Source organism: Anolis carolinensis, chromosome 2, assembly GCF_035594765.1.
Source record: "Anolis carolinensis isolate JA03-04 chromosome 2, rAnoCar3.1.pri, whole genome shotgun sequence".
Lineage (NCBI taxonomy): Eukaryota > Metazoa > Chordata > Lepidosauria > Squamata > Dactyloidae > Anolis > Anolis carolinensis.
In genome coordinates, this window is record NC_085842.1 from 110,344,684 (window position 1) to 110,370,323 (window position 25,640).

Genomic DNA, 25,640 nt, shown 5'->3' on the forward strand with positions numbered 1-25,640 from the left:
ATGTTGACCGGCTATATCTTCCTAGAAAATCAGGGGGCAGAGGACGCTTACAAGTAAAACAAACAGTCAAAGAAGAAGAACATGCCCTGGCAGAATATGTAAAGCAAAGTGAAGAACCTGCTTTGATTGAAGTCAAAAATCAGAAACTCCTCAAAACACAGCAAAGAATCAGTACAAGAAAACCGCACTACAAACTAGAGCTGATAGCTGGCACAACAAAACATTGCATGGAAAGTTCCTTGACAAAATTGAAGGAAAGGCTGATAAGGAGAAGACCTGGCTCTGGCTCACAAATGGGACCCTGAAGAAGGAAATAGAAGGCCTGATCCTTGCAGCCCAGGAGCAAGCCATCAGAACAAATGCAATTAAGGCCAAGATCGAAAAATCAGCTGACGACCCAAAATGCAGACTGTGCAAGGAAGCTGACGAAACCATTGATCATCTCCTCAGCTGCTGTAAGAAAATCGCACAGACAGACTATAAACAGAGGCACAACTATGTGGCCCAAATGATTCATTGGAACTTATGCCTCAAGTACCACCTGCCAGCAGTAAAGAACTGGTGGGATCACAAACCTGCAAAAGTATTGGAGAATGAGCACACAAAGATACTGTGGGACTTCCGAATCCAGACTGACAAAGTTCTGGAACACAACACACCAGACATCACAGTTGTGGAAAGGAAAAAGGTTTGGATCATTGATGTTGCCATCCCAGGTGACAGTCGCATTGACAAAAAAACAACAGGAAAAACTCAGCCTCTATCAGGACCTAAAAATTGAACTTCAAAGACTCTGGCAGAAACCAGTGCAGGTGGTCCCGGTGGTGATCGGCACATTGGGTGCTGTGCCAAAAGATCTCAGCCGGCATTTGGAAACAGTAGACATTGACAAAATCATGATCTGCCAACTGCAAAAGGCCACCCTACTGGGATCTGCATGCATCATCCAAAAATACATCACACAGTCCTAGACACTTGGGAAGTGTTCGACTTGTGATTTTGTGATACGAAATCCAGCATATCTATCTTGTTTGCTGTGTCATAATAAAATAATAATAATATCTTTGCAGTACTGTATTTATATCCCACTTTTCTCCCTCACAGGACCCAAAGTGATGACTAACTTATAATAATCACAGAGGTTGAAGAATTATTTTTTTGATTACAACTCCCAATCTAGGAACTAATTTGAAGTATGGAAGTAGATCTTTGAACTGTATGATACATACAAATGTAAGAGCTGTTCTCTGATTTTTTTAAATTCAATAATTTTTGGAAACATTTGTGGTGAATATTTTAAAAACATTTCTATGGTACAAGTAGCTACTGAAATGGCCCAAACAAGTAATACAAATTTTGAACTACCACAATGACTACTGGGTGGGTTTTAACTTTTCACTATAGTTGCATGTACAGACATTTTTTTTCCCAAAAAGGATTCTGCCTTCAGCACAACAAACTTTCCTGAAAGCAGAATATATCCCATTAACATTTCAGAGGTAATTTATAGGTTAGCATCCTTGTGTATTACTTTTCAGATGTTAGGATGTTTATGCTCAACCAGCCCTTTGAAGGTTTATGACAAGTAATAATGCAGTTGTCATTTTTTGTATCGTATTTCAATTTCATCCCACCCCCGCAATTGTGTGTGAACACGCATGCATGCACATCTGAGGCTTAAATATCATACTTCATAAAACATCTCAAGGAAGTGAATTATATGTTGTGAAAGTTTATGATAAAATAAAACTTTATTCTTAAAGATGTTGCAACAAAGCTCTTTCATTTTCTTTTCTTGCACATAAACACACACCTTCCCCACGCTTTTCATTCATCCCACATCCATTCTCTCTCATGTAGGCTTTCCAGTTCAGAATCATCCCAGGCTCTTAGTTTTTGCAGCCAAAAGCTAAAACCTGGCAATGCCATGCCAGTAAGCATTAGGCATTCAGTACTTACCTGCTTGGGACATTTAATCTAGTGTGCTTCTAGGCAGAAGGTGTATACAGAGCAGAGTTGATGGGGAGCCCTGGAGCCACAGTGACTAGGAGGAAACTAAATAAATACTAGTGCCTAGAGCAGGCATGGACAAACTTTTTTGCCTTGGGGCTGCATTGTGGGCCCAGCCAGGAAGGGGGAGGGGGGGTAGATGCTGGGTGGGGAGGGCCAGGAAAGTGCAGGGCAGGGGGTCATCCTCAGGTTGTTCTCCTGGCATAAGGATGGGGCTGCTCACCCCATCCTTATGCTGGGAGAAGGGCAAGACATGCAGCAGCTTCCCCGATCCTCCCCCCCCCCCCCCCCGATCCTTGGGCTGTCCTCTGGGCACTATGCCAGGAGGAGACAGACGGTGGCTGAGAGTGTTTAGGAGGGCTTTCACCTGCCGTGTGACTTCCTTGAGCTGTCCTCCTGGCATAAAGATGGGACTCAATGAGAATGCTCCAGGGGGCTCTCAGCTGCTGTGTTCGTTCTTCCCTTGTTTTATTTTTCACATAAAGATGCAGTGGGCCACCATGCCAAGAGGACAAGGAAAATAAGGAGGGCCTGAGGTAAGCACCCAGGGGGCTGCATCTGGTCCCCGGGACTTAGTTTGCCCATGCCTGGCCTAGAGCCTCCCCTCATCTCTTTTGAAGTTACATTAACAAATCAGTTTAGTCTTATAGATTTTGCCAAGCTGCTAGCTGGGCTGAGGATTCGAACATGATCCTTTCCTTGTGCCAAAACGTAAGAATTTGCACCTTCCTCTTCCACTTGGAGACAATCTATAAAAGCTGGAAACTCAGGGCCTAACTTCACAAGTCAAGACAGCCTCCTCTTTTTTAATTCTTCTATCCCTCTCTTCCTTCCTTTCTCCATTCATGTACATTTTCACATACACTAGCAGTCAGAATCATGCAGAGTTCCAGATGCTGAACCACACCTTTTAGCCTTCCTCATCATTGATGAGGTCAGTTGTGACTGATGGGAATTACAGTCCAAGAAAATGGTAGGGTTACACATTTCCCACCCTGATTTGCGAACCTTTTCACCACTGTTGTTCATCCTCTCTCTGCTCCCCCCTATCTCCCCCCCCCTTCAGACATATACATATAATCACTTCCTTGGTGCCCCAGGGTTTTTTGGACCCATCCATTCACTTGCCATTGTGATTTCTAGGTTGCACTTTGTACAGTGATGGAGTTTCATTTGGAAAATCCTTTTTCCTAACTTGTCATGTAGGTTAACAAAGAAAAGACTATGCTTTCCATGTATATATGGAAATGCCTACTGTTCCATTTACAGAAGGTGCCTCTGCCCATATTTTTTTTGTATTTTCCCTTCCTCCCAAAGGCATTCCCATGAGGAGCTTGCATATTCAGACTCTGGGGAAACATTTTAGGGGCTTGGGATGGGCAGACAAGCAGGGAGATGAGATGCAAGAAAGTCAGCCTCTGCTCATCCTTTCCCACTGATAGATGCTTAGACCCAACCTGTAGTCTGGTATTTTGGACTTTTCTGTTGTTGCTGTCTTGGTTTATGAGACATCCCAAGCCCTCCAAAGAAGCAATAACCTAAAAATAAATAACACAAGGTACAGTTGTTTAATCAACTGCCAGTTGACAGATCCAAAGGGGATTATTTCTCTCTAGATACTAATTCTCCCTGCCACTCATGAAATTTTGCTGTAGATCTCAAATTTCTAGCACTGCAGTAACTGAAAATTTGAGCATTTAGCAGTGAAGTTTAGAGATAAAGTTACCAAGGAAAAAGAAAAGAATTTGGGGTGTGAAAGATTTTCACTGTCTCTCTCTGCAATGCTAGAAATTGGGGGACCAGATGAAGATTTCATTGGAGAGGCAGAATTCTCACTTGGGACATGCTCTCATTTTGCCCTCCTTCATGAGATAATCCTCCTGCCTCACTGCTTCTTCTTTGGCCATCTTCTTAAGGTCAGTGCCTGTCACAGCTATCATTTGTGGAACCACCGCTGTTTCCACCAATTTTGTTGCTTTAGTTATAGAGAGATTGGTCCAAGCTCTCCTTAAAAGAGATGCCCACATTTTACCAACTTCCAGGAGTGTTTGTGCATGTGTGTGTGTGTGTGTGTTATTTCAGGCTGTCTTGTTGTCCTTGTGCTTTGTACCTCCTTAGAGTTTAAATTAGCAGAGGATGTGTTTCCCCCCAAAACTAAACAGAGGAAGCCCCATTAATGAGCAAGACAGTAAGAAAAGGTATGCTTCAATTTTCTTAAGTACTGAAGTTTCCCAGATTTTTCTGCAAAATCCTGTTCACTCCCAAGAGCAGGTTGCACATTATCTGCATTGAAACAGCAATGGTTTCTTGATAATATTTCCTTCCTTCCTTCCTTCCTTCCTCCCTCTGTGAGCTAACATGTATAACTAGAGTTTATGTAACCCTGTTGTCATCACAATGGTTTTCACAAACAGGAATAGGGTTTCCTAATGCCTATCAACTACATAAACCCTAGAGGGAATTTTCTAAAGATATAACAGATGGGAACAGACTGAGAAAGGAACTGTAGGAAGGAAATCTAGTCAATGTAGTATCTAGGCACTGAAGTACTATAATTGGTATGAAAAATATAATGTGTATGTGTGTGGTGTACGTATACATTGTCATTAATGTTGATGGCACCCTGTTGATTTTAAATCGAAAGGAGGGTGCTCCTTTTCAGAGCTTTGGAAAAGTTCATTTTTGGACTCCGAATAGCCCAGTGTTTATGTTGGCTGGGAATTTTAGAAATTATGATCTTTAAAAAACTCCAGACTTTTCCTGTCACTCCAAACATGTTAGACTGGCCGCAGTATACAACTACAGGAGATTCTCACTTATCCAACACTCACTTATCCAACGTTCTGGATTATCCAACACATTTTTGTAGTCAATGTTTTCAGTGCATTGTGATATTTTGGTGCTAAATTCGTAAATACAGTAATTACTACATAGCATTAATGTGTAATGAACTACTTTTTCTGTCAAATTTGTTGTGTAACGTGATGTTTTGGTGCTTAATTTGTAAAATCAGAACCTATTTTGATATTTAGTAGGCTTTTCCTTAATCCCTCCTTCCTATCCAACATATTCGCTCATCCAACGTTCCACCATCCCGTTTATGTTGGATAAGTGAGACTCTACTGTAGTTGGAGGTGAAGGGGACACTGAGTAAGTCAAGAAGGAGCATGAAAAGTTGAACTCTATGTATTCTGCCTACATGATGGGACTGAAGATATAAAGTGAAGAGCTAGCCTTCTTCCTGTCTTCCTGTTACACAGCCAAATCCCTGGTTTATTTTTCTGTCCAATGTGTCAAAATAGTAGTATTAAAACCTCAGTGAGAGCTTCATAAGGACAGTATTTCACACACTGAATTTTGCCAAGATTGTATTAGATGTCTTTAAAAAGGAAGAAGAAGAGCATAACAAATCTTGGAGGAAATTCTGCTATTGTTGTGCCACTACCAAAAAAGCCCAGTCCCTTGTACTACCTGCCTGATGTATGTGGCTATTTTTGAAGAAGAAGAATGTTTTGGAGCGATCTTGAAAAGATTGATGTTTATTGAAGAAAATATGTATATGGCTGTAATCACCACCTTCAAAGCTAGTCTCAAATGCTGGTCACATTTATATATGAATAAGCAATTTCACATGGTTTCAACTTCATATGTTAGTGAAACACTATGAAGTTGACATCCTCTCATATTCAGATTCAACATTTACATAATCTTCTGGAAGAATGCTTCTTTTTAAAGCGGGGGGGGGGGAGAGATAATTTTGGGAAGGAGATGGAATTACTCTCAGATCTCAAAGAATAGATTGTCCTGTGGTCATGGGGGGCAGAGGCGTCCCCGGTGGTGCAGTGAGTTAAACCCTTGTGTCGTCAGGACTGCTGACTTGAAGATTGGGTTGCTGACTTGAAGGTTGCCGATTTGAATCTGGGGAGAGCATGGATGAGCTCCCTCTGTCAGTTCTAGCTCTCCATGCAGGGACATGAGAGAATCCTCCCACAAGGATGGTAGAACATCAAAACATCCGGGTGTCCCATGGGCAACGTCCTTGCAGATAGCCAGTTCTCTCACACCAGAAGTGACTTACAGTTTCTCAAGTCGCTCCTGACATGAAAAAAAAAAAAAAAAAACGGGGCAGAAACTGTAATTTCTACTGAATGAAACCCTTTCTAGTCGTGTGTAATTTTTTAGGCATTAGAAAGAGCATGATCTGAAGGCAGGCTCTGTGGTAAAGGTCTGTTTTGCTTACTTAGTAACTTGCATTTCTTTTCCCAGTTCATCCATCACAGGAGCCTGGATGGTTGGAAGGAACCTTGAATGGAAAAACAGGATTGATCCCTGAGAACTATGTGGAGTTCCTATAACTCCAGGCACATTCGTAAACAACGCTGCTGAGCTTTACATGGTATCCATGACGACTGCTGATAAACGTATTGTAGATTGTTTGCTGTTTGCCGCTGTGAAAAGCAAGGTGAAGGACTCTGCTACCTGTTCAGATGTATGTTTATGTAAATAACAACGTATGTTTCTTCTTATGAAATGTGTTTGTGCAAAGACACTGCAGAAAATAGAAGAGTTGAAGGACAGGAGGCGGGAGTGCTGCAGAGGTTATCCAGTTCTCCTGCAGAAGGTTTGCACCCATTTTTAAAAATCACATTTTGTCCTAGAAAGCAGTAAGTCCATAAGACGTGTGTAAATGTGCCTGAACCAGCATCATGGCTTCACCTGAGTCTCTCTTTAATTGGAACGCCTTACGAAAAAAGGGATTGCAGAATTGAACCCCTTGAGCTGGCATACGGGGAGAGCTGGAGGAATATAGGGTTGGAAACACTGGCCGGCAAAAAGAAAGATCAAATTTGCCAGAAGGAAAACATGTCCGTTCCTTTTATCCCGAGCAGGTGAAAGTAATGGTTGTATACATTAAGCCACTGACTAATGGCTTTCATCTGCAGAGATTAGCCAACCTTGACAGGATTCATCCGTTGTCAACGCATTAATAATTCCATTGATGAGATCTGCATTGTTACATACACCAACAAAGATGCCAGCAGTTGCATTACAGTAATGCTTTTTAAATTATTTTAATATTCAAACAAGACATGCAGCAGAAGCTGAATGCTTCCCACCATTTGCATAGCAGCTGCTATTTCATATAACTGTCAGCAACATGAAGACAATCATGTTTGGGACCAAAGTTCGTGAAGACTTTTTTAAAAGTGGGAAGATTCTGACTTAAATCTAGGCAATCTCTTCCAAAGGCCATTTCCTTTCTGGAGGTCTCGAAGTAGGTTGTATAGCGTAGAACATAGACCACTGGACTTTTGGTCTTTCTGTTGTCACTTACTAGCACAAGGTTTTAGAAACAAGCACCCACAACCTGTTGTGCACTGTGTCTTTTTTCTTGGCCGTGAACGATTTTCTGTCGCAAACAACAGTTATTTTCTGGTGTGTTGTCTGATGCTTACTTTGTAGGCTGTACTGGATGTGGTACTTGCTCTACACAGTCAGCTTGCACAGAAGCTTGTATTTATTGTGTAGCTGAGTGAAATGCAAACACTGAAATACACACATGCACAAAGTGTTAGGAGTTGTGTTATTCACTCTTCATTCATGATGATGCCTTTCAGTGATGCCTTTCATGGGGTAGACTTGCCCATGTCCTCAACTGCTCTCAACATGTTTTGTATATTATGCTATATCGCTGTAGATCTTACAGGGGAGAATGACATGCCAAACTTCCCAAATGATCAAGCATGTGTTTTTGTTTTTAAAATATAACATTTCAGCTGGGAATTTCACAGCTGACCCATCTGCAGAAATAGCAGTGGGTACTTCCTGAAGGACGATGCCCATTTTGGCCCTTACCTTCAGTACTCTCATACATTTGTGATCATCAACTTTTTTCTCTGCTTTAAAATGTACTTTCTAATTTAATCTTCAAATTCTTGTGTGGTCTCATTGGTGTACGTTTCACTGACCATTTATTTCAAAACTGAGATGTAAATATGGTTGATTTGAAATATTGTGAAGTAAATGGGTTTTATATATTCTGATTTTTAACAGAAGTGTAATAAACTACGTATTCAGTGGACATTTGGAACCTGTTTAACTGGAGATGCAGAGGCAAGCACAAATACAACATTTGAGAAAATGCCCTTTCCTGCCCTCCTTCATTTTGCCCCCCTTTCCATAAGGCAGCTAGCAGTCTCTTTTGCACATCTATAATGTTTATTAATGAACTCTTCCTGAGCAACTTTGAAAGAAAATATATGCTGTCTCTTCTTGTTGTGTTTTGTTCATTTTAAAGCTCTGTTGTTTATTGAAGAAAATATATACATATATTATGCAGTGTACATCTCAGTTAGATTAAAACAAATTAGATTTGAGCCTGTTGCTAAGGACTTTCTTGACAGTTGGACAGTACCTTGCAAATAATTCCATGATTTGGGGAGTTGGGTGGTGGTGCGGGGACATAAAAAGGGTACATACAAGTACATACATCATAGTGACAGAATACCTTGCCAGACACTGGTCCTGAAAAAATGTTATTACACCATGCCTTTCTCCCTGGGTGCGACTCAAGGCATCTTACAGTGATTTGAAACAAAATTCAGTTGATTTTAATGTTCTTGTTATTGTTTTGGTTTGACTTCAGATCTTTTCTGACATGTGGGGAGCCTAATCATGGGGTTTTCTTGGCAAGATTTCTTCATATAATATGTGTTGTTCCTCCTCTGTGTCTGAGAGAGTGACTTACCAAAAGTCCCTAGTATGTTTCCATTTCTGAGTGGGGATTCAAACTCCAGTCTCCAGCGCTGTGGTCCTAATACTCAAACCACTGCACTTACACTGGCTGTCAATGCTACACTGGCTTTCCTGTCAATGTTTATTCCATATAATGTAATTCTTTTTTACATTTTTAATAAAAAATAGTTTAAAACACATTTAACAACAGTTAAAAACACATTTAAAACATAATTGCAAAATAAAAACCAGCAAAACATTTCACAAGCACTTGAATTGTTGTTTGCCTCCAAGTCGTATGAGGATCCTAGGGCAAGCTATCACGGGGTTTTCTGGGGCTGCAAATGCATTCCTTGGCCAAGTAAGAAATTGAACCCTGGTCTCCAAAGCTGTCTTCCAGTGCTCAAACCATTACACTATACTGACTTTCTGCACAAGTACTTCTACAACATAATGTTAATCTCAAAGACCTGCCTGAATAAAAAATTCATTTTCTGGTGGAAAAAGTGATTCGAGCCCAGAAGCAAACAGGCACCTAGCGAAGTTGTTTTTTGGGGGGAGAAGAACATGATTCCTGTATGCAGCAGTGGGCAACAGCCTGAACTCAGTATTTTGGAACCACACTTTTTTAGAGTGTGTTACAGTTCTCTAAACAGGATGTAATCAAGGCATGCATTACCAGGGCCAGATCTGATATCTCCAGGAATGGGCAGTGGGCACAGCCTTAATTGTTCAAACGCACTCCTGACCCAGCCAATCAGTTGCATCCAGACTCAGTTCTGAGTAGAGAAGCACAGCTAAGCTGCAGACCTGAAATTTCAGGGGGAGTATAACTCCATCCAGCATATGCTGAATCCCTGTTCCTGATCTGCCTTATGACCATGGGCACCCCGATTTGTCTGGATTAAATTTGAACTTGATCGGTTCCATCCAGTCTATTATTAAAATCAGATATTGATTTAATACAAAAACAGCTTCTTTGGAATCAGATTGAAATGAGAGATTCAGCTGAACATCATTGTACTGGTGACACCAAACCACAAAACTCTGGACAACTTCTTGCATTGGTTCTATGTCAGTGGTTCCCGATCTTTGGGCCTTCAGGTGTTTTGACTTCAACTCCCAGAAATCCCAGCCATCTTACTAGCTGTTAGGAACTATGGAAGCTGAAGTCCAAAACAGCTGGAGGCCCAAAGGTTGGGAACCACTGTTCTATGTAGATATTAAACAGCATGGAGGATAGCACTGAATCTTGGCCAGGAAGTCAAACAGACCCATCTACTGAATTCATTCCTTGAAAAAGGACCAGAGCCATTATAGAACAGTGCCTCTGAGACCATTCCCAGAGAAGTAACCCAGAAGGATGCTTCAGGTGATGGTACTGAAAGTTGCTGAGAGGTCCAGCAGACTCAACAGGGACACACTTCTCAGCACAAGTTGTCTGCCAAGGAGACCAAAGATCACATAGCCACTCGAAAATAAAATGGCTATAATTAAATTGATCATTTAACCAGGAAGACCATTATAAACTCCAGAACCTTGCCTAAAAAGGAATATTGGAAACTGTCCAATCATTCCCTAATACAATTCCAAGGAAGAGTTTGTGCAATAATGGTCCCATTACAACCTCTTCTAGACAAGAGGAGAAAGAGCTATGAAAGTTCTCCCACACTCAAATAGCCATTATCCCACCCAGCTCAAGAAGTGTGCCCTACATTATGGGTGGCACCAGATACTATTTGGAACAAACCCATGGTTCTCACAAAGGACATGAAGTCCTGAGCCACTCTCAAGGACAGAATTCTGTCCTTTAGATGACACAGGATAGATAAATACAAAGATCAGCAATATCTGATGGCAAAACTATGCCATGCCCTTTCCATCTTCAATCTCTTGCATCATATGAATTCTAGGGAGAAATAAATTTAGAGTGCCAGCTCCTTCAGCTTCCATCTTATATTTGGAAAAAGCAGCTAACTGGAAATGAAGCTCCAAATACCACAGTCTCTGGATGATAGATGTGTCATTATTTCTCTTCCATCACCTCACTACAATCCAGTGATATGTGCTTACTAGAACAGAATGCTTGAGGCAAATACTATTATAGTTGATATTTCAAGGCTTGAGGTCTGTCCCTTAAAACTTGGTGATGTATTTTCTGGAGAGTTTGATAGATAACGGTATGTAGGGATAAGAAGAGAAAGCATATCTGATTCTTGCATTAAAATATGCTGATTTTATGGGGAGAAGATCTGGGTATGTTTAGCCTGGAAAAGAAAAGAGGTGACATGAGAGTAATGTTTAAACATTTAGAAGAATCTCATATTGAAGATGGGCCCAGCCTGTTTTCTGCTGCTGCATTTGATTCAAGCTATAGAAAAAAAGAGTTCTAAACATTAGAACTTCCTGATGGTAACAGATGTTTGACAGTGGAATACCCTGTTGCCTCCAAGTGTCATGGAGTATCCATCTTCAGAGGTTTTTAAGCAGAGGCTGTTGGGAGTGTTTCGATTGTGTATTCCTGTATAACAGAAAAGAAGTGGGCTAGATGGCCCTTGTGTTCTCTTCCAACTCTAGGATTCTGTGTAAACAGATGTGGACATGGGACAGATACTTGAACAATGGGAAACAAAATGAACCTGAGGTTTGTGTCTATCTGTACTTTGCTGTTAAAATGGCTGAATGGTAGCTCCTTGTGATTGGGTGTTACTGTGTAACATTTACTAATGCTAGCCCAAGGTGTGTCACTGCTCTGGTAGAACTTAAAGCTACCTGCTATATCTTATTCTATGTTGAGGAGCAACATAATCATACATTATATAATCAGGAATTTACAAAGACACCTGACTTACCAGTATTTTTCCCCTGTACAGTTGTGTCTGATAAGAGACAGTGGCCCAGTTCAAATGTAATAATTAGTGAGTGGCATAGATGAATCCTGGCTCATCATTCTCCAGCAGTATATTGCCTAATGGTTTCTACACCTCCATCTAACCTCTCCTGCAATGGGGGCAATGAAATAGACCTGCAGTACATTGTTTGCTTATTACATGTGTAGCCTATCTATCCCCTAAGCCATAGTCATAGGATAATAGTAAACATGGTTAGCTTTTATGCAACATTAACTAAAACAGTGGCTCTCAACCTGTAGGTCCCCAGATGTTATGGCCTTCAACTCCCAGAAATCCTAAGAGCTGATAAAGTGGTTGGGATTTCTGGGAGTTGTAGGCCAAAACACCTGGAGACCCACAGGCTGAGAACCACTGAATTAAAACCATAAAGCGAAAGACCATGGTTTGTTAAGTCACTCTGCTCTGAGAATAAAACTGGAACTGACTGTGTTGGAGGTGCTGCAATGCTGCTTGAGCATAATAGACCAAGGTTCATCCAGAATCCTGTATTACAATTTCGTTCAATCCAGAGAAGTTTATTTTCACTCTCAACAAGTCCATACATTTCCAAAAAGGATCATTCTTATTCTTTCCATACTGCAGTGTTTCTACACAAAATTTGAACTGGGTTGTGCCCATGGTGAAGGAGTCACTTAACGGTAGAGATATTTAGACCCAATTCAGAATAAAGTGTTTATGATAGGTTACATACTTATCTTATTTTTTGTTCTCAGTTGTGTCACCTACATGAAAGGAACTTGCACAAGCTATTTAGCGGGGTCAACCACTATTAAGAAATGTTTGTCTTTTCTTGACAATACCCTTGTCAAAAAAGTAAATTATCCCACAGTCTGTAGATGGATCAGAGAATGGCTTAATTCTGGCCTTTGAGATTGTTGAAAAATAACAATATGTTGGTCTGAGCACCCTCACTATTGCACATCACTGCATTTGTGCAGCTGTGTCAATTCACTGATCCTTGGTCTTGCACATCTACTTCCACATAACTTATAACCCTGCTTGCCTGATTTTCTGCTGGTCTATTATTTTTTTAAGCAATTTCACAAGTCCAACAAAGGTTAATTTAAAAAATCAAACTTAAAATTAAAAAAAATGACCGGCTTGGCAAGGGGCAGAATAAAGAGGCCCCATGAAGTGCGGCCCCATTGCTTCACTTCAATGCTGGCAGGCCAACACAGAAGCATAACAACCTGATTGCACCAGGTAAGTGATGGGATTTTCTATCAATAGTAGGTGATTTTATAATTCATAGTTAAAATTGACATGGTAGGCCTGATCTAGCTTTCGGAGCTCTTCTGGCAGGTCATTCCACAGTTTTGGGGCGGCTGATGAAAAGGTCCTCTGGGCTACGTTAGCCATTCAGGTTCTGGCAGGATGGAGTAGCACTAGCCGCTCCCAAAGGACCTTGGCGTCTAGGGCAGATTGTATGGAAGAAGGTGATTAAAAGGTTTTTTACCCTCTTTATAGTTCAGTTGGTGAAGTACAGGAAATGTGGGAAATTATTCTTGCTTCCTGTGCCACGAAGACAAAGTTTTCTGGAGCCACAGAGAACAGGGATAGTAAATGTTTTTGTCATCTCCTTTATTTTTTGTTAAATCTGCCCTGCATCCTAAAAAGCAAGATGGTCATCTAGGTCACACACTGGTATCTTGATAAAAATATGAATCAGCAGTGTGAGAATGCTGGCAGGAAGCATTAGGGTCTAACTCAATATTTTTGCAGGTAAAAATGTTATGGCTGCTTTGCCTAGTAGCCTTTTCATGTGGGTGTAGTTTGGTGGATTAATGCTTGCACGATGCCAAAATCAACACGGTTTGCTATTTGGCATGCAACCTACTGAAGATTTATTTTTCCAACTTGAGTAGGTATTTTGTGGTCTTTTGCAGCCGTTTTCCCCAATGCAAATATTTATGTATAGCAGTACGATGAATCATATCTTTCCCTTCATTATCTTGCCACTTTCAATGAAGAAAGCATTCCAAAGAAAATTAACTTGGCTAAGCAGCAAATTGGTAATTTGAAACCATTAATATTTATATCAAAGAATTACCATATATAACCACATTTAATAGCTTAAGAAACATAACACCTAATTAATCTAAAAATGTTCCTGTAAATCCTTTTCTCTGTTTCCGTTAATATTAAAATGCCACATATAATGAGATTAATGCATGCCTTTCTTAATATAGAGGTGATTTTTGGCACAGTTGTAGGAAGTATCACTATGTTAAAAGTTCAAATTTGGTTTTTCTTACTACAGATGGACTAAAGGATAATACTGTTAAAGTTGCTGATGTTAAGCAGTATTTTATCATTCTGTACTCTCTTTCTGAGACCATAGTCAGGGACTGAACTTCCTCGTCCCAATATATGCCATTTTCTGAATGAAATATACAAATTGAGAGAGAGAGAAGCCAGCTGCCTCCTGCAGCTTTCTGCATCACTTTTACAATTCACTGTGAAGGGAAAGAAAGTCCCTCCCAGCATTGCTTCAACTCGGGGAAAGTTTGACATCATGTATTTAGGGTTGGCATACATTGTCAATTTCTGGCCTTGGGATGCTATCATTGGGTTTTCCTGAAGCACAATCTCTTCATTTGATCCTGGGGAACTTCCTCAAGTTTAGCTGGGCTCATGGATCAGGTTTTTGTTGGAATGGCCAGCTGTTCCAAGACAGTGGTCTGTTGTAATGGAACGCCAAGTTTTGACTGAATTTCTGGCAACCCTTACAGGTAACATGTAATGAATACATTTTAAACTCTAATGCAGAAAATGGCTGAGATTTTTTAAAATCCTCCTTCTAATAATTAAGGACTTTTTCATTCCAAGATGACTACTTAATAGTGATGATTAATTGGGCATGTATATGTGTGTGTGTGTGTGTGTGTGTGTGTGTGTGTGTGTGTGTAGAATGTGTGTTGGTTTAAAGGCTAAGACATTTACTTTAAATATGCTGCAGTATTACTACTACTATTACTACTACTACTACTATTTCTAGCCAGTACTAGTACAGTAGGAGCACATTTGGAATCTAGAGTTATACATATTTGACTTGTTTGTATTCATGATCCATATTCACTAATTTAGGGATCGCAAAGGTCCCCCAATCCTCACTTACTAGGCAGCAGCCAGTGCAGATGATAAGGTAACGAATTATGTTTCTACCGCCTCCCAAGAGTGATCTTTGGTGTTAGAATTGGAGCAGGAACCCTATTTCTGACTATCAGATGGAAGACTGAAATTGGAGTAAATCTGCTCAACAAAAATACTTTGGTTGATTATTTTAAAAGCTGACAAGAAGTTCTTCAGAACCAAAATTGTCACATTTAAGGTGACTGTGGGGTTTAATAATAACTTTCTTATACATTAGGAAGATGGAATAGATAAAAACCAAGACCATGCTCCAAGATACTGGGTTTCATCACAAGTATTTTATAGGAAATGAAGAAACCTGTTATAGGTTCATTATAAATGCTGTTATAGTATTTCATTCGGAAAGGAAGTTTTTAATTCTTCAGGAAAGTAATTTATCAACTGTCAGATTGATAAATTCAAGTTCAGTTTTATTCCGTTATGGTCAAACAGGCTGTTGCATGGACAGATTACTCAGTAAGTGTTTCTCTCGAAATCTGAAATTTGTTGATTTTCACACTTCAAAAGACAGGTGGAGAAGAACATTAAAAATCAAGACATAGATGGATGGATGATTCAAACTAACTTTCTGGAATTATTCCAGGAAGTTACTTTACCTTGAGAGGTTTCAGAATATGTGGTAGGCCCTGACAAGGTAAGAAGTGTGTTTTATTGTATGTTGAATTACTTCTCTTCACAGATAGCTTCACATTGTTGGAGGGGGTGTACATTAAATTGAAAATGTGAGAAATGGAGAGGAACTAGTTGTAAACACAACTCTTAGTCCCAGCTAGAGTGGGACCATTGAATGAGTGGAGTTTACATATGTATTGATTTACCAAGTTCCCAATGATTCAATGAATCAACTGTAGCTAGGATTAACAATTGGATTTAGGCCAAAATATCTTCAGATTAGCTATTGAATGGAGGAAAGGGTCCAAAATATGCTACTCGCAGCTGGAAAACAAAAAACCCTATAATGTTAAAAAGGGCAATTTAGAAATGTTATGATTAAATATTATGGCTGGCATGTACTATTGCAGTTACTGATATGTGGTCTAGAGGTACAGATTCATAATTGTTCTGCATTCAGCAAGACACCATAGTCTTAATGCAGTGGTTCCCAACCCGTCGACCATGGCCCAACAATAGGCCTCAAGAACGAAAATCCGGTTGAGGAACCTCCTTCCTCTTTATTTATTTTATTTCCGCTTCTTTCTGCAGACCACATTAGCTCTAGATTATTAAATATGATTTTCTGTAGGCAAGATTACTGGATGGCATATGTTCTTTATCAGAAACTAGAGCTGATGTAGTCTATTCAATGCAGTTTTCTGAATCAGCACCCCAAATTACCAAACCAAATCTAAAGTTGAGCAAAAGCTTACTCATAACCCTTTTGGGACTAGTGTTTAAAGAGTGGTCCCTGGTCAAGTGGGCCCTGGTTTAAAAAAAAAGTTGGGAAGCACTCTCTTCATGTAATACTGAGTCAGTGCCACTGCTTAAAAGTCAGAAGCTGCATCAAGTGAAGAAAGTCTATTCAGCTTTCAATTAGGGAACAAGGAGAATGATATTCCAAGGCCTCTTCCACCAACAAGCAAATTGCAAATCCTTGTCACAGTAACATCCAGCATTACTCACCACTCGTCCTGGTGAGGCATTCTGGGAGCAGCAGTCTAAGAACATCCATGATTCCTGCCACTGAGCTAGAATCTGGATGTATTGCATAGCTCTAAGTTTGTGGAGGGATTTCGTACAGAAGAGCAGCTGGTACAAACTGAGATACTGAGTGCTTTCCTTCATGTTGCCTCCTACCCACCTAGATTTCTTTTGGCTACGCACTGAAACTGAAGTGAGGAAACGGAGGTGGCAAAAGTAGTAAGTGATTAAGGAAATTTCAATATTCCTTCCCTGCCTGTCTCTCTCTCTTCTGCTTTAAATTACTACCACCCATGTAAATCTCTGTGCGCTACTTTCTCATGTGTGTCTTGATAGGGCATTAGATTAAGTAAGGTTTCTCAACAATGACAACAAATCAGTAGTTTATAACTCTATTATAATTGCAGACGATTTCTTTGAGCTTATAGTGACTAAAAGCTGAAGATAAGGGAGAATTCCCTTCAGTTGTTCTTTGGACAGTGGTGACAGTTTTAACATTTTTAGAACACTTTTAAAAGGTTGAGCAATCAAATGCTTTCCCCATAAGTAATTCCTGTTCCCACAGGTAGGAGACCTTTTGGTTCCTCTCATAAACACTGAAATATCCTGAAGATAATTGAAGTGTCTTCTGTATTGAGACACATATCAGTTTATGAGAAGGGAGCAGAAATGAACATACTTAAACAAAAACTTGGGAACTTGAGATATTAGCAAATCAGATGGTGATGGGAGGTTTGAGGGTTTGTCCATTCTCCCAAAGAAGCTGGAATTGTATCATCTCTGTTTTCCCCAAGAACCAGCCTTGACGAGACTGGAAATAGAATTGGCATGAGCCCTCCAGGCAGATGGGTGTGAACCTTTAACCTGCACTCCTAATTTGCCTCCATGCTTTTTATGGGCTTGTGGGAGTCATATAATGAATCTATGTGGAAAATGTGAAGCATTTCTAGTACTGTCTGCAAACAAGATCTGGAAAGCATGTGTCCCAAGCTAGGAATGATCTCATTGCTCCTGAGTAGCCTTTTTGTCAGGTCACTCCTTCATGTGATTTATGCCTGGCAGCCTTTGCTCAGTGATGTAGTCTCTTTATCCAGTTGTGGGGAAAAATTCCCACCTCAAGAAAAGCGTCCTAAAATAATATAGCTACATGAGTTGAAGCCCTGTTTCATGTTCCAGGTAGAATACACTTTTCGAATGACTGGAATTTGTATAAATGTTGGCTACAATTTGGCAATTGAATTCAATGGTCTATTCAAGCTAGGATGAGCTATTGATAGCAAGGGTTGAAAATGGAGTTATGGCCTGGTTATCTTCCTATTCAAGCTGAGAAAGAACATTTGATTGTCTTAACTAAACACTGTTGTCTTTTGGGATTCTGATATGGCAACTTTCCTCTGAAATGCTTGAGAGCAAGCGGCTGAGAAAGAAGAGAGAGGAGGTGGGCATGGGACTAAAATGCTGAAAATTAACATCACTCAGTCATAGAAAACCCCAGGGTAACCTTGGATGAGACGCATTTTCTCAGTCTCAGTGGAAGGCAATAGCAAACTTCCTCTGAAGAACTCTTGCCAAGAAAAAAAACCCCATTTGCCTTAGCGTCATCATCAGTCTGAAATGACACATAACTAGCCAACAACAACAACAACAACAACAACAACAACAACAACATGCAGAGGAAAGCACAGCTGGATCACTGGAGCCACCCGTGATCAGGGCTGCTCTTAAGTAGGAGACTCTTAGGCCTCTTCAGTCAGTGGTTCTCAACCTGTGGGTCCCCTGATGTTTTTGGCCTTCAACTCCCAGAAATCCTAACAGCTGGTAAACTGTCTGGGATTTCTGGGAGTTGTAGGCCAAAAACCTGAGGACTCACAGGTTGAGAACTACAGTAGAGTCTCACTTATCCAACACTCACTTATCCAACATTCTGGATTATCCAACGCATTTTTGTAGTCAATGTTTTCAAAACATCGTGATATTTTGGTGCTAAATTCGTAAATACAGTCATTACTACATAGCATTAATGTGTAATGAACTACTTTTTCTGTCAAATTTGTTGTATAACATGATGTTTTGGTGCTTAATTTGTAAAATCATAATCTATTTTGATGTTTAATAGGCTTTTTCTTAATCTCTCCTTATTATCTAACATATTCACTTATCTAACATTCTGCCGGCCTGTTTATGTTGGATAAGTGAGACTCTACTGTACTGACTTAAGTTGTCCTGGCATCTGCTCTAAGCAGTATTTTGGCATGTCTTATGGAGGGCACTCCAAAGTATTCCTGTGAGGAGCTTTGGAAACCAGACTCCCTGTATGTGAGAATCCTTTTTCTTTTTTGTTCAATGCAGCCAACACCTTGTTCTGGCTTGATCTGCATTATTAATTGTTCATCAAAAAAGCCAAGTTTCACACAAAAGAAGAGCATCAAGCAAATGTCAGAGCAGGCGACCTTCTCTGGCAGCCTTTCTCGAATGCTGTGTTTGATCAGGACCTTAAGGGGAGCTCTGTGCTAAGTGATGAGGGCAGCAAGGTCCTGGGCCATCTGCTGTTTTCCAAGCAAGAGCAAGGAGGCTGGGATTATCCTGATCTGCATAATCCATTATTGTTGCTCCGTGAGTCTGAGGGCATCATGCCGCTGAACTTCCCTGGAGCTGGATATTTCCATAGTACACAGGAGTGGCCGAGAGGCAGGAAGCATCCCTGCAGCAGTAGCAGCTGAGTTTGGGAACATTCTTTGTATGGACTACAGTTCTCCAAATCCCTTAGACGACATGGGCAATAAACTAGGGGGATTCTGGGAGTTTAAGTCCACAAAACCCAAAGCCTGAGTAGACCAGGTGGAATTGTGTCTCCTTGCTTGTGCTGGAATAACAGGGTGTTAACAGGAATAACAGGGCACTATTTGGTCAGCAGAGCCTCCATTTTAAGTCTTAAGTGTGTGTGAATGTTGAGGTATTTATTGCACAAGGAAAATCAATCAATCAAACTTGCTTCTTTCTTGCTTGCTTTCTTTCCTTCTTTCTTTTCTTTCACTTTTTCTTTTTTGCACCTCTTCTTTCCAAGCTGTTTCACAGCACAGAATTGTAGTCTTGCCAAGAAATATACAGTGCCTTTTGAATACTTTTGTGATGATGTCTCCAGGCTGAGGAAGCACTTGGATTCTTCCAGCGGGGAGGAGCCGAGGGGGGAATTAGCCAGCCAGGCTGCTTGTTGATCTTGCAACGATAATACCGTAACTAAAATTAGCCGTGCCAAAGTCCAGTTGTCTAGCCAGCCTCTCCCTTTAACTTGTTGTTTGGCATGTGCTGCCTGCAGATAATAAAGAAATGAAATAAGCTGATGCAACCTAGGCAAGGTACAGTTTGCTTGGGGTGTACCTGAACAGGTGAGCAGATTGCGATTGTGATCATTTTATCTTTTATTCATATTGCTAGCTGCAAATAATGACTGTCTTCTGCACCATTTTTCCAGCAACTGAAGTTTTTGTAAACTATACACTGAAAACCTGCACAAGTATGATAGAGGCTTTGCAATAATTCCAGAAAGGGGATTTTCAGTGCAACAAGATGGCTGATCTTTGAAAATGGCACCATGGTTCATATCAGCAGTATACCGAAAGCTGTTGCATGGATGACTGTTGGGGAAACATTTGAGAGAAGATCTTGTGTGCAACAGTGTCCATGAACTCAAAAGTGCAAGTGACATTATTGGGGAGACAACTAAGAATAAGATTGTCAGAATCAGTCCTTCTAGTAGATTCTGCTGTGTAGATACTCAAACTGTTCCTATTCCATCTTCAGGCACACTTGCCAAGCTACGTTTGAACTGCCAATTTATAATACAGTCTGTACTCTTTAAGACCAAAGCTTGAAGAAGTAATTTTTTGGATGACAAACCCAAAATCTCCCAGAGAGCATAGCCACACTTTGCTCTTAGGATCCCATGTCAAGGCCCAGAAGCAGCTCTGTAACACATCCCAAAGAAAAGCTTGGAGGATTCAATTCAGAGATTTCACAAAATATAATACTCTAAATTGGGGTCTGGACAGAAGATCCCTTTCTACATGAGATAGAGATCCAATGTCTTGTCCTAAGAATCAGCTGTGCTTTTTACCTAATGTTGAAGTGGGTTAATATTTTAAATTACATCCTAGCTACCAAGACTGTAGCCTCCCACTGTTCCTTTTTGGTCAGAACAGCCCAGATGAACCTTCTACTATCCCACTTTCTCAGCTGCTTTTGAGATGTCCTGTTTCCTCATTCCACTTTCTCCCTTTGTCTATGGCTTATTTTAATAGTTATCTCTCAGCTCAGCAGAGGAGAGGGACTCCTTTCCCCCCCTAAACTCAGAATATAAATCCCATAATTTTTCTACTTAAGAAGGTAGCTTGAGGTGCACTTCCTTACTGATGTGCTTTTACCTCTTTCAACAAAACTGATTGTGACTCCAGTGTGATATTTTCATCAGCAAACGAAAATGCAGGAATACTTCCAGCCTAGGGCCTCTCAGTACAATTTCATTGTATTTACACTATATATGAGCCTTGCAAAATATATTATGTACTGTTACCACAGTTGTTATTTTATGAAAGGAGAGTCTTTCAGACTGGTCTGTATAAGATTGTCATTAAGGTAGAGTGCTTCTCATTCCACAATCTTAAACAGGGATGATTTGGTAGAGTCTCCCAAAATTTCCAACTGAATGTCAAGATTAGAAAATGCATTATGTTTTAATTACTTTAATGAGTGAAATAAGAAGGCTTTGAGCAATTATGGATTAATAGGCGTGTGCTAATTAGAATTTAATTTTAATATCTAACAAGCAAATCCTGTCCCCCATCCCTCATTTTAAACCTGTGCATTTTATTCTGTTGCCTGGATACTGAGGTGGCTATTTGAACACCAAGGCTGACAAAGGAGCTTGCAATTTCACCCAGCCTTTTCTGGAGGCTCACAACCATACAGGATGGGTCTGCCAGGTGCCAATCCTCCCTTCAGCTAAATAAGTTTATTCTGCCTCATAAAACCTCTTGTAAAAGTGGCTTGGAAACAACACCTGTGCTCTAAAACTTAATGACGCACTAAGTTGAAATTGTGTGTGTGTGTGGAAGGGGGGAGCTTTAGGGGAGACTGCTGCCAGGCAGACTATTTTTCTCTGTCAAGCAAGAGTCCTCCCAATGATATTTCCTCCTTGCTCCACTCCCGCACTGGTGTTCTGATAAAGCAGCTTTTCTGCAGCTGTCCTCTCTGATAGGAAGAACTGAACTCTTGCTCTCCAAAAATGTATCTGAGTAATATTCAGCATGCTAAAGTCAAGGAATGTGGTACGAGGATTGCTTTGCTTTGCTTTCTGTGCCTTCCCTTGCCATTTCTTGCTTTGCTTTGTGTTACGTTGCCTTGTTTTGCTTTGTGTAGCCTTGTGTTATTTGCCTTGCTTTTTCTCATGTTTCAATGCCTTGTGTTGCCTTTCTTTGCTTTGCCATTTGCTGTTCTTTTTTCTGCTTCGTTACATTGCATTATAATGCTTTGCTTTGCTTATATGAAGTTCTTCCTTTAGGTTTGTTTCTTTTTTTTGGGGGGGGGGGGGGAGGGGGGGATAATCCCTATGCAGCACTTTTGTTTCCTTTTATGTCACTACAATAGACATTGCTGTGGTTTTAAGTCTGATTGTAAACAGAATGCTTTGATTTCCATGTGCTCAGTGGAACGTGCCTGACGGTCATATCTAAATGTTATTTCTCACACCACCCTGAATCAAAGCATCAAGATATCCTGAAAGAAAATCACCTCATTAGCACAACGCATGACATTCAAATGCCAAAATTTCACTTGCAGCTGCCAAACCTGATCTCAGGTATCTGAAGGGATCATTAATTTGAACCAGACTGCATGGAAGTCTTTAGTATGCTGCTTTAACTAGAAACTCTGTATTAGATGTTCTTTTCCTTCAAATGAATCTATCAGTTTCTCTATTTTTATTTCTACAGCATCACAAGATAATTTTTCAACTGGAAGAAATTCTGAGAATCAATTAGAATTGCCTGATGTTCCAAATAACTAGAAACTACTCTTGAAATCAGTTTTGGATTCCGATGAGGATGCTTTGAGAGCATTTACAAGAAAATATTGTACATTTGGACCTTATTAGCCAGGACTAGCTAGGTCAGTCGGCATACCCGTACCTTTGCCCTTGCCATTCCTGTGGAGAAGAGCATCCCTTAGTATTTTGCACCAGGAATATGCAACCAGTTATTCTTGTTTGGCCATTAATCATAATGATTTTTTAAAGAAATAAAATGGGTAGGTTAAAAACACAATCACAGTTTTTAATAACTGTGAAGAGACATCTAATTTGTGTAACATAAACTCAGAAATTATAAACATCATAGGTTAAGAATATCACTATTTCCTACTTAGTGCATGCTACTTGCTTCTGAATGCAGCATCCCTCTTTTCCCAGTTGCTGTGTTTCTTTGTGAATCCTGGGAGATATTTTTTCCATCCTTCTGCTTGTACGATTAAATTCCACTGACTTTCTGTATAAACTGGCTAAGCATCAAATACCAAAATCTAAATAGGGAAAAAGACAGTCGCTCTTCCGTTCCTGCCAAACAACAATGTTGTTAACAATCCCATTATGACTCAGCATACATTTATCAGAATAAAATCTGCCCACATGTATGTATATAATATAGACATCCTGGGTGCAAACTTGCCTATGAAAATGGTTTTTATTTCTTCAGTTGCTTTCGGCTTCTTAAATGGCCAGTGTCCAAAACCACACTGTGACCTAGGAAAGAAATGATCTCATGTTTCAAATGTAATTTGGAAGCAGATCGCCACTTTCTTGTCATAAAGTATTTTAGGCCAATTATGAGGGCGATGTTTAAATCCACGATCTGGAGCAGCTGGCCAGTTAAGAGAGATAGGAAAACTTTATGAGAAATGTCAGGGAGTGAATATTTCTCTTATTTTACATCCAGAGTAAGAATGTTTTTGGCAGCCACAGCGTTGTCCAATTTGGACCACTGTATATAGATTTAGCCGGAAGCAAACACCACAGGGGAAAAAATGAGACATATGGACCAATTTGGCATAGACACTGGTAAGTTCTGTTGGCTGGAATGCGGCAGGTGAACTATGCCTGGGTCAATGTGCTGGTGTAGGCAATGGCGACAGGAAAAAAGGGCTGTTAGGACAATGGCTATGAACCAGATCAGGCATTGGAGCAGTGGTTCTCAACCTGTGGGTCCCCAGATGTTTTGGCTTTCAACTCCCAGAAATCCTAACAGCTGGTAAACTGGCTGGGATTTCTGGGAGTTGTAGGCCAAAACACCTGGGGATCCACCGGTTGAAAACCATTGCACTGGAGAAATAGTCTTCTTGTTTGTCTTCCCTCACCACCACTGCATAACCCTGGGAAATGCTCAAGGCAGGAAGAAAGGAAGGAAGGCTCTTATCTTTGGTTGATGCATGTTTGTAAAATGAATAGATATCATCAAATTATGTGTCATTACACGAGACAGCATGGTGCAGTGGTTGTGGCTAAGGGTGCAACTACACTGTAGAATTAATGCAGTTTGACACCACTTTAGCTGCCACAACACAATGTCATATAATCCTATGATTTGTAATTTCGTAAGGCATCAGAACTCTTTGGCAGAGAAGGCTAAAGACAATTGCATTGAACCATGACAGTTAAAGTGACGTCAAAACTCCATCAATTATATAGTGCAGATGCACCCTAAGACACTTGGAAACCAAAAATTGACTCTCTGCTCACCTGTGGAAATCCAATGGGTGACTTTAGCCAAGTTGAGCTCTCTCAAACTAAGAGAAGGAACAGGCAAACCGTCTGGATAATTTTTACTCAGGGAATCTTAAGTTAGAGTCAACCTAAAGGCACAGAACAAAAACACATTATTACACAAATACCTATTTGAAAATTGTTAGTGCCACAAATATTTGATGTTTACTGGACTAATGGAAAACAATGACAGAAAAGCTTAATCCCTATGGTTCTCATGCACATATATACTCTTCCCTGCATACTTGCTTCAGTTCTCCTTGGGATCTTTTTTATTTTTTTCCAGCTTTGTCAATATTGGTTTATACTAATACCAGAAGAGAGGCACTCCTTGAACTAGCAAACACATCTCTTAAAGGGATCGAGCATTTTTGTCACACTAAGTCATGCAGTCTGCTCCACAGCCGACTAGATACCTAAAGCTATATATAGTCATGGGAGAAGAATGTGCCTGTTGTGTTTTTGCTTTTGGAAGTTTGTTGTTTTAAATATCTTTTTGTATTTGGCCTGTGTAAAAGGGCCCTCAGCCACAAAGGAAGGTAAAGGCAAACCCTTCTGAATAAATCTTGCTAACAAAATTCTATGAAATGTTTACCTTGGAGTTGCCAAGTGACAGAAATGACTTGAACATACACAAGAACAATTAACAGCCCAGGCGAGTGAACTAAGGGTGCGACTATTATGCAGGGAAAGGCAAAAGTCCTATTTTGCCTTCCCCAGAAGAGGGGTGCAACTATTATGCAAGGGTTGTGATGTCTCAGGTACCTTTGGCCCCTGATCCAGCAGCCATTGTGGATCAAAATGAAGAGGATTTAGGTTTTTTCCAACTGCAGCAAGATTCTATCCCTTTCTAGATGTCTCCTGTTGATATTGCAGAGCCAGAGCCAATTAAGAATGCCCTTGAAATGTTGCTGGAGAGATACGCACCTGCTTGGGGGAAGTTTTTGGACTTCAATAAAAGTTCTGTGCAGAGAATCTTTGTTGCAGTGTCAACTGGACTTCTAACGGAAGAACACATCATCTCTTGATCCTGTGCTTGTAAGCGGCCTGTTGGCGCGCTTACTCTCGAGTAGACCAGGCATAGCATCTCGTCCCTTGCCAAGTTTGGACTGCGTTACAGATCCACCACGAATTGCCTTGCCTTGAACCCTGTTTCTGGACTATTATTTCAAGTACTTTCCTAAGGAACTTTGCTCTTTTCCCCACTCAAACTTCCATTAGGTTTGAGTGTGTTTCGGTTATTGGATTTTGGACTCTAATATTGGACATAAAACTTTCATTCTTTGGACTAATTCTGATCTTTTCTAAAAGGTCAACTGTTTGACTATCTACTCTGCTTATTTTGTTTGAAACTTTTATTGCTTTAATAAAGATATTAGATTGTA

The 25,640-nt window shown here is 40.3% G+C and overlaps 1 protein-coding gene across 5 annotated transcripts in view; it reads left to right on the forward strand.

The window, feature by feature from the left end:
- The window catches only part of arhgap26 (Rho GTPase activating protein 26), a 306,778-nt gene extending 281,138 nt beyond the window's left edge, over nt 1–25,640 (forward strand). For 4 of the 5 annotated variants that reach the window (XM_008104704.3, XM_008104707.3, XM_003217374.4 and 1 more), the window contains one exon: nt 6,277–8,387. In XM_008104704.3, coding sequence (XP_008102911.1) covers nt 6,277–6,365 — 89 coding nt within the window. In that variant the 3' untranslated portion in view covers nt 6,366–8,387. Of the gene's footprint in view, nt 1–6,276; nt 8,388–22,435 lie in introns of those variants that run through there. The other variant, XM_062973896.1, reaches the window with a different exon arrangement.